The 14154-nt window shown below is 47.3% G+C and overlaps 1 protein-coding gene across 1 annotated transcript; it reads right to left on the minus strand.

The window, feature by feature from the left end:
• Nucleotides 1–825: 825 nt before the first annotated feature.
• Nucleotides 826–12753, minus strand: LOC109896531 (transmembrane protein 179B-like). Its single transcript, XM_031832620.1, has 5 exons — nt 12376–12753; nt 7730–7926; nt 4688–4825; nt 4150–4228; nt 826–1987 (listed from the first exon to the last, which is right to left on the minus strand). Exons 1-5 carry the CDS (start codon nt 12481–12483, stop codon nt 1829–1831), a joined length of 681 nt encoding a protein of 226 aa, XP_031688480.1. The 5' UTR covers nt 12484–12753; the 3' UTR covers nt 826–1828.
• Nucleotides 12754–14154: the final 1401 nt, after the last annotated feature.

The raw sequence follows: 14154 nt of genomic DNA on the forward strand, positions 1-14154 counted from the left end.
AGATCTCCTGTCTACACAGTATGATTCCCAATCTGCCCAGTCAGATCTCCTGTCTACACAGTATGATTCCCAATCTGTCCAATCAAATCTCCTGTCTACGCAGTATGATTCCCAATCTGCCCAGTCAGATCTCCTGTCTACACAGTATGATTCCCAATCTGTCCAATCAAATCTCCTGTCTACGCAGTATGATTCCCAATCTGCCCAGTCAGATCTCCTGTCTACACAGTATGATTCCCAATCTGTCCAATCAAATCTCCTGTCTACACAGTATGATTCCCAATCTGCCCAGTCAGATCTCCTGTCTACACAGTATGATTCCCAATCTGCCCAGTCAGATCTCCTGTCTACACAGTATGATTCCCAATCTGCCCAGTCAGATCTCCTGTCTACACAGTATGATTCCCAATCTGCCCAGTCAGATCTCCTGTCTACACAGTATGATTCCCAATCTGTCCAATCAAATCTCCTGTCTACGCAGTATGATTCCCAATCTGCCCAGTCAGATCTCCTGTCTACACAGTATGATTCCCAATCTGTCCAATTCAATCTCCTGTCTACACAGTATGATTCCCAATCTGCCCAGTCAGATCTCCTGTCTACACAGTATGATTCCACAATCTGTCCAATCAAAACTCCTGGTGTGTTAGTGTAGTGCTAGATGTAATTTTTTTTTTTTTAAAGCCTGTACACCCTTGAACTCTACAGCAGCACTAAGGTTGCCCAACCCAGAATGAAATATAGAACAACAAACGAATGAAAGAATAAATAACAAATAAATAAAAATAATAATAATAAATAAATAATAATAATAATAAATGTATCTTTATTTATTAAAACATTTATCTTTTATTGGTCGATACCTGTTTTCATGAAGTTCAGTAAAAAGATTCAACAATACAGTATCAGCAATGGCAACAATAATTAATTAACTCAAACTAAATTACATGTTTTTGCTTTTTAATAATAATAATAATAATAATAATAATTAAAAAACAATCTAAGTAAGTGCAGGCAGAAAGGGAACGCTGTAACAAAATGGTTGCTTTGTGTCAGTGGTCAGTAAGGCATTATAAGGTCTGTCTGGAGGACAGTGTGACATTGCTGAAAGATGACTGTGGTGCAGTCGCCTTGGTTTGGCAGTGGTCCATAGTGGGAGACACACACACACACACACACACACACAGTGCAAAGCACTGATATTATCTGAGAAGATTGATGTCCCTGTCAGCCAGTCACACACACACATCTCCCTGAATATAGGAAGAGAAAGGACTGTGGATGGAGGGACCACAGAGACTGTGGATGGAGTGACCACAGAGAAAGGACTGTGGATGGAGGGACCACAGAGAAAGGACTGTGGATGGAGGGACCACAGAGAAAGGACTGTGGATGGAGTGACCACAGAGAAAGGACTGTGGATGGAGGGACCACAGAGAAAGGACTGTGGATGGAGGGACCACAGAGAAAGGACTGTGGATGGAGGGACCACAGAGAAAGCTGCAGTGGCTCTACGTGTTACCATTAATATATTCTTGTTATATCCTTGAAGAGACAGATGCTGCCTTAAATCAGCTAGGCCATCTCTGCTTCACTGGGGCGCAGTACTCAGAACCAGAGATCTGCATAGACACTGACCCCAGGAGCGTGTGTGTGTGAGGAGGACTCTCTCAAACATACATAGTAGAGAATGAATGAACGTCACCCTAACAGGTCAGACAGTGAGGAGTGTGTGTGCGTGCGTGTGTGTGTGTCTGCGTGTCTCCGTCATGTGTTTGCGCACATCCACATGTGTCTAGCCAACAGGTCGAGGCGAGACGGTTATGAGTCACTGGGGCCGGGCCTGGCGTGGGAAGAAAGGTTCTGTCTCAGAGGGCGTGGCTAAGGGGTCGGCCGCCGTCATTCTGAACTCGGACCCTTGACCTCTCTGGATCACCACCAGCACGCCAATCAGAATCCAGAAAAAAAAGTTCACCCACACCGCAGTCTGGGGAGAGAAGAAGAAGACAAGGGGTGGTGAAGAGGGGGGGGGGTGATGATGTCAGATAAGTCTGTTAATACTGACCCCAGACCTGTACAGTCCAGTGTATAACTCTGTTAATACTGACCCCAGACCTGTACAGTCCAGTGTATAACTCTGTTAATACTGACCCCAGACCTGTACAGTCCAGTGTATAACTCTGTTAATACTGACCCCAGACCTGTACAGTCCAGTGTAGAACTCTGTTAATACTGACCCCAGACCTGTACAGCCTCATCGGCAGACTCGACAGCCTTGGTTTCTCAAATGATTGCCTCGCCTGGTTCACCAACTACTTCTCTGATAGAGTTCAGTGTGTCAAGTCGGAGGGTCTGCTGTCCGGACCTCTGGCAGTCTCTATGGGGGTGCCACAGGGTTCAATTCTTGGACCGACTCTCTTCTCTGTATACATCAATGAGGTCGCTCTTGCTGCTGGTGAGTCCCTGATCCACCTCTACGCAGACGACACCATTCTGTATACTTCCGGCCCTTCTTTGGACACTGTGTTAACAACCCTCCAGGCAAGCTTCAATGCCATACAACTCTCCTTCCGTGGCCTCCAATTGCTCTTAAATACAAGTAAAACTAAATGCATGCTCTTCAACCGATCGCTACCTGCACCTACCCGCCTGTCCAACATCACTACTCTGGACGGCTCTGACTTAGAATACGTGGACAACTACAAATACTTAGGTGTCTGGTTAGACTGTAAACTCTCCTTCCAGACCCATATCAAACATCTCCAATCCAAAGTTAAATCTAGAATTGGCTTCCTATTTCGCAACAAAGCATCCTTCACTCATGCTGCCAAACATACCCTTGTAAAACTGACCATCCTACCAATCCTCGACTTTGGCGATGTCATTTACAAAATAGCCTCCAATACCCTACTCAACAAATTGGATGCAGTCTATCACAGTGCAATCCGTTTTATCACCAAAGCCCCATATACTACCCACCATTGCGACCTGTACGCTCTCGTTGGCTGGCCCTCGCTTCATACTCGTCGCCAAACCCACTGGCTCCATGTCATCTACAAGACCCTGCTAGGTAAAGTCCCCCCTTATCTCAGCTCGCTGGTCACCATAGCATCTCCCACCTGTAGCACACGCTCCAGCAGGTATATCTCTCTAGTCACCCCCAAGACCAATTCTTTCTTTGGCCGCCTCTCCTTCCAGTTCTCTGCTGCCAATGACTGGAACGAACTACAAAAATCTCTGAAACTGGAAACACTTATCTCCCTCACTAGCTTTAAGCACCAACTGTCAGAGCAGCTCACAGATTACTGCACCTGTACATAGCCCACCTAAAATTTAGCCCAAACAACTACCTCTTTCCCAACTGTATTTAATTTTTATTTATTTATTTATTTTGCTCCTTTGCACCCCATTATTTTTTTATTTCTACTTTGCACATTCTTCCATTGCAAAACTACCATTCCAGTATTTTACTTGCTATATTGTATTTACTTTGCCATCATGGCCTTTTTTGCCTTTACCTCCCTTCTCACCTCATTTGCTCACATTGTATATAGACTTGTTTATACTGCATTATTGACTGTATGTTTGTTTTTACTCCATGTGTAACTCTGTGTCGTTTTATCTGTCGAACTGCTTTGCTTTATCTTGGCCAGGTCGCAATTGTAAATGAGAACTTGTTCTCAACTTGCCTACCTGGTTAAATAAAGGTAAAATAAAAATAAATAAATAAAAGTGTAGAACTCTGTTACTACTGACCCCAGACCTGTACAGTCCAGTGTATAACTCTGTTAATACTGACCCCAGACCTGTACAGTCCAGTGTAGAACTCTGTTAATACTGACCCCAGACCTGTACAGTCCAGTATAGAACTGTCTGTTAATACTGACCCCAGACCTGTACAGTCCAGTGTAGAACTGTCTGTTAATACTGACCCCAGACCTGTACAGTCCAGTGTATAACTCTGTTAATACTGACCCCAGACCTGTACAGTCCAGTGTATAACTCTGTTAATACTGACCCCAGACCTGTACAGTCCAGTGTATAACTCTGTTAATACTGACCCCAGACCTGTACAGTCCAGTGTAGAACTGTCTGTTAATACTGACCCCAGACCTGTACAGTCCAGTGTATAACTCTGTTAATACTGACCCCAGCATTGTACAGTCCAGTGTAGAACTGTGTTCCAGTGTAAGGACTGATCCAGGTCCTAGACTGAGCCTCTTCACAGCTAGATAGAGGGAGAAAATCCAGAATTCATTCATTTGCAATAGGAATGTTTACACACTTTACAAACATCCAAGTTTACACACTCCTGCCCACAAAACTACTGTCCACACAAAACTACTGTCCACACAAACCATTTAGTCGTATTGGTAGTAGCAGTACCCACAAACCATTTAGAGTCGTATTGGTGGCCGTGGCAGTACTCACAAACCATTTAGAGTCGTGTTGGTGGCAGTACTCACAAACCATTTAGAGTCGTATTGGTGGCCGTGGCAGTACTCACAAACCATTTAGAGTCGTATTGGTGGCAGTACCCACAAACCATTTAGAGTCGTATTGGTAGTAGCAGTACTCACAAACCATTTAGAGTCGTATTGGTAGTAGCAGTACTCACAAATGATTTAGAGATTTCATATGAAGAAAAGCTACTGCTAATACAAGTTTAGGTAGATGTGTATGGTACCTGGTGATGTTGGGGACAGCGTGTAGGACAGAGTCACACAGAGAGTCTCTTCCTCTCTTCAACACACAGCCCGTCACCAGGAGGAAGAAGAGAAACACTCCACACACCACCAGGGTCACGTTGAGCCATAGACGCTCTCTGGAAACACACACACCATACACACACACACACACCACACAGAAACACACACACACACACCATACAGAAACACACACACGCGCACACACCATACAGACACACACACACCATACAGACACACACAAACCATACAGAAACACACACACACCCCATACGGAAACACACACACACACCCCATACGGAAACACACACACACACACCCCATACGGAAACACACACACACACACACCCCAATACGGCAACACACACACGAATGACGGACACACACACACACACATACAGGTCATAAGGTTAGACAGACATTGCGGAATGTTGCACAATGTACATAATAATGGGTTAAAAATGGCAACACCTACGCATATGTACATGGAGTAGCCAGCCAAATCGGGAGGAAGTCCACAGAACGGAAAGAAACTGCAGACTGAGCTCTATTTTGGTGGCTTCTGGTACATTCTAATGACTTGACTCAATCTGATTCCGTATTAACACAGGTACTGGAGGCGGGACATCGCTGGCTTTGTGACTGACAGGCACCTAGCCTATTAACACAGGTACCGAGAGGCGGGACATCGCTGGCTTTGTGACTGACAGGCACCTAGCCTATTAACACAGGTACCGAGAGGCGGGACATCGCTGGCTTTGTGACTGACAGGCACCTAGCCTATTAACACAGGTACCGAGAGGCGGGACATCGCTGGCTTTGTGACTGACAGGCACCTAGCCTATCAATAGAGAGCACTAGAAGATGCATATCGTTCATTCTAGTGGGAGAGGGCTATAAGGACTTTTCTGACTAGCGAATGTAATCTTTTAAATGAAAAGAATCCTTGTTAATGAAATGGAATGCTAGCAGATACCCATAGACTCCCAGTCATTGCGCGCTAACACTAGTTAGCATTGTCTCGCAAAACTACCTCTAACTTCCTTCATACTGGACACGGAGACATAAAAGTGGTATCCACAAGTTCATCAGACTCCGGGGAAGAAGATAACGGACCTGAAGTATTTATTTAACTTTTTATTTTAAATCCCTATGGAAAAGCAGTTCCCCCCCAATATTAAAATCGCAGTGCAGCTTTCACTTTCTCTTCGCTAATGATGTGTGTGTTCAGTCTTCGGTCTGTTGAGTGTAGAATATCCTAGTTTCTTGAAAGCGAAATACAGCATTCCGTTAAGAGATACAGAGCACGGTTCTGACTGTCAGACTGGTGGCCGACCTGCCTATACTGCTCCCCTCCCCTCTATCTCAGTCCCTCGCTAGCTCGCTATGAAAGATGCCGGTGTTTTGTTTTTCTTCGGAAGTACGACAACTAATCCGTCTCCTCCGTTTCCAGATGATTTGATTTGACCGTTTTGGTTGCTTAGTGATGGCTGTTAGTCTCGCGTTAGAAGTGCCCGTTCAGTGGCGCTTTGAACCACCAGAGAAGGTTCCAGACAAACAAACAAACTGTAGACGAGACGCTTTCAAGGGTATCTGACTGAGGTAGATATAACGTCGCTGCCCGGCCCTAGCGGTTATAGTAATAAAACCATTATTCTGCATTGTGAATTGACTTGGAATTTAGATTTTTTAAATTATTTTAATGGGAAAAAACGATAAAGGAAAATGGTCAATGCCGCCTGTGACAAATTGACCATTTTCCTTTATCGTTTTTTCCCATTAAAATTATTTTAAAAATCTAAATTCCAAGTCAATTCACAATGCAGAATAATGGTCCTATTACTATAACCGCTAGGGCCGGGCAGCGACGTTATATCTACCTCAGTGCATTCGGGAAGTATTCAGGCCCCTTGACTTTTTCCACATTTTGTTACTTTACAGCATTATTCCCAAAAAAAATTTTACTCAGCAATTTACACACAATACCCCATAATGACAAAGCGAAAACAGGTTTAGAGGAATTTTTGCAAATGTATTAAATAAAAAAAAAGATGCCTTATTTACATAAGTATTCAGACCCTTCGCTATGAGAATCGAAAATGAGCTCAGGTGCATCCTGTTACCATTGATCATCCTTGAGATGTGTCTACAACTTGATTGGAGTCCATCTGTGGTACATTAAATTGATTGGACAGGATTTGGAAAAGCATACACCTGTCTATACAAGGTTCAACAGTTGACCGTGCATGTCAGAGCAAAAACCAAGCCATAAAGTCAAAGGAATTGTCCGTAGAGCTTAGAGACAGGATTGTGTAGAGGCACAGATATGCAGCATTGAAGGTCCCCAAGAACACAGTGGCCTCCATCATTCTTAAATGGAAGAAGTTTGGAACCACCAAGACTCTTCCTAGAGCTGTCTGCCTGGCCAAACTGAGCAATCGAGGGGAGAAGGGTCTTGGTCAGGGAGGTGACCAAGAACCCGATGGTCACTCTGACAGAGCTCCAGAGTTCCTCTGTGGAGATGGGAGAACCTTCTAGAAGGACAACCATCTATGCAGCACTCCACCAATCAGGCCTTTATAGTAGAGTGGCCAGACGGATGCCACTCCTCAGTAAAAGGCACATGGCAGCCTGCTTGGAGTTTTCCAAAATACACCCAAAGACTCTCAGACCATGAGAAACAAGATTCTCTGGTCTGATGAAACACAGCCAAGCACAGAGCCAAGACAGCGCAGAAGTCTCTGAATGTCCTTGAGTGGCCCAGCTAAAGCCCGGACTTTCATTTTTTTTTTAAACAAACATTAACATTAACAAACGTATCTAAAATCCTGTTTTTGCTTCGTCATTATATTATATATCATTATATTGTGTGTAGATTGAAGGGGGGGGGGGGGACAATTTAATCAATTTTAGAATAAGGTTGTAACCTAACAAAATAGGGAAAAAGTCAAGGGGTCTGAATACTTTCCCGAATGCTCTGTATATAGATAGACATGTACAGTGATATGTAGAGAAACACTCACCTGTTAACCCCTCCATCCAGACAGCATGTATATATCCAGTACAGTGATATAGAGAAACAGAACACTGCTACACACACTGAGATAGCAGAGACAAAGTAACAGAGCGAGGGAGAGCTGGAGGTCTGGACCAATAGGGAGTCTGATGACGAGTTGTGATGTACTGTCCCATACAGGATACAGAGACCACTGAAACTCCCCTGGACAGAGAAAGGGGGGTAGGGGGCGAGGAGGGGTAGGGAGGGAGAGAGATGACCAGCAATTGTTAGTTTAAATGTACTGAAAATCCACAAAATCAGTAGGGGACTGAACGTTCACCCCAGAGTCAGTAGGGGACTGAACGTTCACCCCAGAGTCAGTAGGGGACTGAACGTTCACCCCAGAGTCAGTAGGGGACTGAACGTTCACCCCAGAGTCAGTAGGGGACTGAACGTTCACCCCAGAGTCAGTAGGGGACTGAACGTTCACCCCAGAGTCAGTAGGGGACTGAACGTTCACCCCAGAGTCAGTAGGGGACTGAACGTTCACCCCAGAGTCAGTAGGGGACTGAACGTTCACCCCAGACTCAGTAGGGGACTGAACGTTCACCCCAGACTCAGTAGGGGACTGAACGTTCACCCCAGAGTCAGTAGGGGACTGAACGTTCACCCCAGAGTCAGTAGGGGACTGAACGTTCACCCCAGAGTCAGTAGGGGACTGAACGTTCACCCCAGAGTCAGTAGGGGACTGAACGTTCACCCCAGAGTCAGTAGGGGACTGAACGTTCACCCCAGAGTCAGTAGGGGACTGAACGTTCACCCCAGAGTCAGTAGGGGACTGAACGTTCACCCCAGAGTCAGTAGGGGTCTGAACGTTCACCCCAGAGTCAGTAGGGGACTGAACGTTCACCCCAGAGTCAGTAGGGGACTGAACGTTCACCCCAGAGTCAGTAGGGGACTGAACGTTCACCCCAGAGTCAGTAGGGGACTGAACGTTCACCCCAGAGTCAGTAGGGGTCTGAACGTTCACCCCAGAGTCAGTAGGGGACTGAACGTTCACCCCAGAGTCAGTAGGGGACTGAACGTTCACCCCAGAGTCAGTAGGGGACTGAACGTTCACCCCAGAGTCCGTAGGGGACTGAACGTTCACCCAGAGTCAGTAGGGGACTGAACGTTCACCCCAGAGTCAGTAGGGGACTGAACGTTCACCCCAGAGTCAGTAGGGGACTGAACGTTCACCCCAGAGTCAGTAGGGGTCTGAACGTTCACCCCAGAGTCAGTAGGGGACTGAACGTTCACCCCAGAGTCAGTAGGGGACTGAACGTTCACCCCAGAGTCAGTAGGGGACTGAACGTTCACCCCAGAGTCCGTAGGGGACTGAACGTTCACCCCAGAGTCAGTAGGGGACTGAACGTTCACCCCAGAGTCAGTAGGGGACTGAACGTTCACCCCAGAGTCAGTAGGGGACTGAACGTTCACCCCAGAGTCAGTAGGGGACTGAACGTTCACCCCAGAGTCAGTAGGGGACTGAACGTTCACCCCAGAGTCAGTAGGGGACTGAACGTTCACCCCAGAGTCAGTAGGGGACTGAACGTTCACCCCAGAGTCAGTAGGGGACTGAACGTTCACCCCAGAGTCAGTAGGGGACTGAACGTTCACCCCAGAGTCAATAGGGGACTGAACGTTCACCCCAGAGTCAGTAGGGGACTGAACGTTCACCCCAGAGTCAATAGGGGATTGAACGTTCACCCCAGAGTCAATAGGGGACTGAACGTTCACCCCAGAGTCAGTAGGGGACTGAACGCCCACCCCAGAGTCAACAGGGGACTGAACGTTCACCCCAGAGTCAGTAGGGGACTGAACGTTCACCCCAGAGTCAGTAGGGGACTGAACGTTCACCCCAGAGTCAGTAGGGGACTGAACGTTCACCCCAGAGTCAGTAGGGGTCTGAACGTTCACCCCAGAGTCAGTAGGGGACTGAACGTTCACCCCAGAGTCAGTAGGGGACTGAACGTTCACCCCAGAGTCAGTAGGGGACTGAACGTTCACCCCAGAGTCAGTAGGGGACTGAACGTTCACCCCAGAGTCAGTAGGGGACTGAACGTTCACCCCAGAGTCAGTAGGGGTCTGAACGTTCACCCCAGAGTCAGTAGGGGACTGAACGTTCACCCCAGAGTCAGTAGGGGACTGAACGTTCACCCCAGAGTCAGTAGGGGACTGAACGTTCACCCCAGAGTCAGTAGGGGACTGAACGTTCACCCCAGAGTCAGTAGGGGACTGAACGTTCACCCCAGAGTCAGTAGGGGACTGAACGTTCACCCCAGAGTCAGTAGGGGACTGAACGTTCACCCCAGAGTCAGTAGGGGACTGAACGTTCACCCCAGAGTCAGTAGGGGACTGAACGTTCACCCCAGAGTCAGTAGGGGACTGAACGTTCACCCCAGAGTCAGTAGGGGACTGAACGTTCACCCCAGAGTCAGTAGGGGACTGAACGTTCACCCCAGAGTCAGTAGGGGACTGAACGTTCACCCCAGAGTCAATAGGGGACTGAACGTTCACCCCAGAGTCAGTAGGGGACTGAACGTTCACCCCAGAGTCAATAGGGGATTGAACGTTCACCCCAGAGTCAATAGGGGACTGAACGTTCACCCCAGAGTCAGTAGGGGACTGAACGTTCACCCCAGAGTCAGTAGGGGACTGAACGTTCACCCCAGAGTCAGTAGGGGACTGAACGTTCACCCCAGAGTCAGTAGGGGACTGAACGTTCACCCCAGAGTCAGTAGGGGACTGAACGTTCACCCCAGAGTCAGTAGGGGACTGAACGTTCACCCCAGAGTCAGTAGGGGACTGAACGTTCACCCCAGAGTCAGTAGGGGACTGAACGTTCACCCCAGAGTCAGTAGGGGACTGAACGTTCACCCCAGAGTCAGTAGGGGACTGAACGTTCACCCCAGAGTCAGTAGGGGACTGAACGTTCACCCAGAGTCAGTAGGGGACTGAACGTTCACCCCAGAGTCAATAGGGGACTGAACGTTCACCCCAGAGTCAGTAGGGGACTGAACGTTCACCCCAGAGTCAATAGGGGATTGGACGTTCACCCCAGAGTCAATAGGGGACTGAACGTTCACCCCAGAGTCAGTAGGGGACTGAACGCCCACCCCAGAGTCAACAGGGGACTGAACGTTCACCCCAGAGTCAAAAGGGGAATAGTAAATAAGCGTCATTGCTTTTCTATGGGTTTATTTTGGACCGAAGCTTGTTGCATGCCTTCCCTCCTTTGGAACAATGACTCATATTATTAGGGCAGAGACATAAGCATCTCGTCATCATATACAGATCTCTGCTATCCATAAAGACAGCCATATAAATGGCCTTCCCTCCCGCGCCCAGGCGTCTGCATGGTCCTAAAGTCAGTCCTTCTAATACCTCTAAACTACATTTGTCTTTTAATCGGGATGATTGGAATGATTTTAGTAGCCTATTTTAAATGGTTGGTGTCGAGCTAGCATACCCAATTGACGCCCCTTCTCTCTCTCTCTGTCTCTCTCTGTCTCGGTCATTTTGCTCTTGACTCAAAGCATGCGGTTTATAATTTGACACTCTCTCTCTGTCTCTCTGTCTCGGTCATTTTGCTCTTGACTCAAAGCATGCGGTTTATAATTTGAAACCAGGAGACCGCAGCCAGGTCACATGATAAATGTCTGTATCAGAGCTCTTGGGTTTTAGTTCCACGTTACTATAGTTACACATGACTGTGTCACATCTTTAGCGTCACTTCCCAGGACTGATAATTTAGGAACAAATGAAAGCTGTTTGTAAGAGAGGTCATGTGTCACTATAGAATGTGGCCAGTTGGCTATTGTAGGTTGAACATGAACTTGAACCAGGCTAAATAGCTTAAACTTGCACTATGCAGAAATCGCTCCAGCATTTCCTGGTTGCTAAAAATATTAATAGTTTGCCTAATTTCAGTTTACGTGAAAATAACATAGTATCGTGTAGAGAATATATTTTCCATAACCCAAAATACTGTTGTTTCACGCTGTTTGCATCTGGTGTACAAAACCGAAAGTTAAAGACGCAAAAAGCAGAACTTAATAAGTGTACGCATAGAGATAGCACACAGATAACAGAAGGACATCTTATTTGACTTGCTTTCAAGTAGAATAATGAATTTATAACTCACATTTTATACGTGAATTTGGTCGCCCCCCAAAAAAGGTTACATATTGCCACTTTCAGCCCTGCCCTGGTCGAATGAATATAGCGTTAAAAGGATTTAAGTGGATTTTCCCGTACCCATACTGGTACAGAATTAGGATGGTGAAATTGGTACAGCATTAGGAGAAAGCAGCGAGGCAGTCAGTCATATGACCCGTTTCATACACTTTCAGAGTCGTGCATTCTCCTAATGTATAATACGCCTATTCAATCATAAGACATCCAATTAGGCTGCTATTCTCCCCCAGTCAAACTCATTCTATCTGGTGATACAGATAAAGAAATGTCAGCTTGGAAAGTAAATCAAAGTAAACTTTTTCAACTGCGACATAACAGTCAGACATAACAGTCAGTCCAAAACAGACAGCCAGTCGAAACAGTATGTCAGCATTAGCCTACCAGTGTCTGCAAAGTTAACATGAGAAGACAAACGTTTTTAACTTTCTTTACCTGTGTGATAGTGAGAGAAGCTGCCGTGACGATTCCACAAACGAAACAACTGGCGTACAATCCCATCTCGAGGAGAAGTAGCCACGGTATCTTCGCTATTGCCATCATCGTCCCCTACTCAATCAAGCCCCCTCTCTCTCTCCCTCTCTGGGATCTAACAGACCGCCTGACTGACAGACCGAGCCAAGCCGACAACCGGGACGCGCTCCAACCGTTTATAACTGCGTTCTGGAACTCCCTCCGAAGCGCGCATTCGACACAGTTGAAAACCACCGGTGCATGCATCCGGAGAAATCGAGAAATGTCCAATACAAACTATAACTATCTAGAACAACTCTTTGACCTGCACTGTCCTGGTGTGAAGAATTGAATGATAATCTCATCAGATAATTTTACATGGATACATGGTTTCTCTATTTCTAGATGCGCAATAGAGGCTTGTTGGAGACCCCCAAATCCCAATATTGACTAAGATAAGGGGGGAGGGGGGAAAGAGTGATGGGGAAGGGGGAAAGAGGGGGTAGAGAGGGATGGGGGAGAGGAGGAGGGATGAGACAATGAGAAGGGAGAGAGTCAGGGAGGAGGGAGGAGACAATGAGAAGGGAGAGCATCAGGGAGAGAGTAGGAGGGAGGAGACAATAAGGAGGGAAAGCATCAGGGAGAGGGGAAGAGACAATGAGAAGAGAGATTGAGAGCATCAGGGAGAGGGGAGGAGACAATGAGAAGGGAGAGCATCAGGGAGAGGGGAGGAGGGAGGAGACAATGAGGAGGGAGAGTATCAGGGAGAGGAGGGGAGACAATGAGAAGAGAGATTGAGAGCATCAGGGAGAGGGGAGGAGACAATGAGAAGAGAGAGGGAGAGCATCAGGGAAAGGGGAGGAGCCAATGAAAAGGGAGAGGGTCAGGGAGGAGGGAGGAGACAATGAGAAGGGAGAGCATCAGGGAGAGGGGAGGAGGGAGGAGACAATGAGGAGGGAGAGCATCAGGGAGAGGGGAGGAGACAATGAGAAGAGAGATTGATATCATCAGGGCGAGGGGATGAGACAATGAGAAGAGAGAAGGAGAGCATCAGGTCGAGGGGAGGAGACAATGAGAAGAGAGATTGAGAGCATCAGGGCGAGGGGAGGAGACAATGAGAAGAGAGATTGAGAGCATCAGGGCGAGGGGAGGAGACAATGAGAAGAGAGAAGGAGAGCATCAGGGAGAGGGGAGGAGACAATGAGAAGAGAGATTGAGAGCATCAGGGCGAGGGGAGGAGACAATGAGAAGAGAGAAGGAGAGCATCAGGGAGAGGGGAGGAGACAATGAGAAGAGAGATTGAGAGCATCAGGGCGAGGGGATGAGACAATGAGAAGAGAGAAGGAGAGCATCAGGGAAAGGGGATGAGACAATGAGAAGAGAGATTGAGAGCATCAGGGCCAGGGGATGAGACAATGAGAAGAGAGAAGGAGAGCATCAGGGCGAGGGGAGGAGACAATGAGAAGAGAGAAGGAGAGCATCAGGGAAAGGGGAGGAGCCAATGAGAAGAGAGAAGGAGAGCATCAGGGAAAGGGGGGGAGCCAATGAGAAGGGAGAAGGAGAGCATCAGGGAAAGGGGAGGAGACAATGAGAAGAGAGATTGAGAGCATCAGGGCGAGGGGAGGAGACAATGAGAAGAGAGATTGAGAGCATCAGGGCGAGGGGAGGAGACAATGAGAAGAGAGTAGGAGAGCATCAGGGCGAGGGGAGGAGACAATGAGAAGAGAGATTGAGAGCATCAGGGCCAGGGGATGAGACAAT

The sequence above is a fragment of the Oncorhynchus kisutch genome, linkage group LG9 (assembly GCF_002021735.2).
Source record: "Oncorhynchus kisutch isolate 150728-3 linkage group LG9, Okis_V2, whole genome shotgun sequence".
Classification (NCBI taxonomy): Eukaryota; Metazoa; Chordata; class Actinopteri; order Salmoniformes; family Salmonidae; genus Oncorhynchus; species Oncorhynchus kisutch.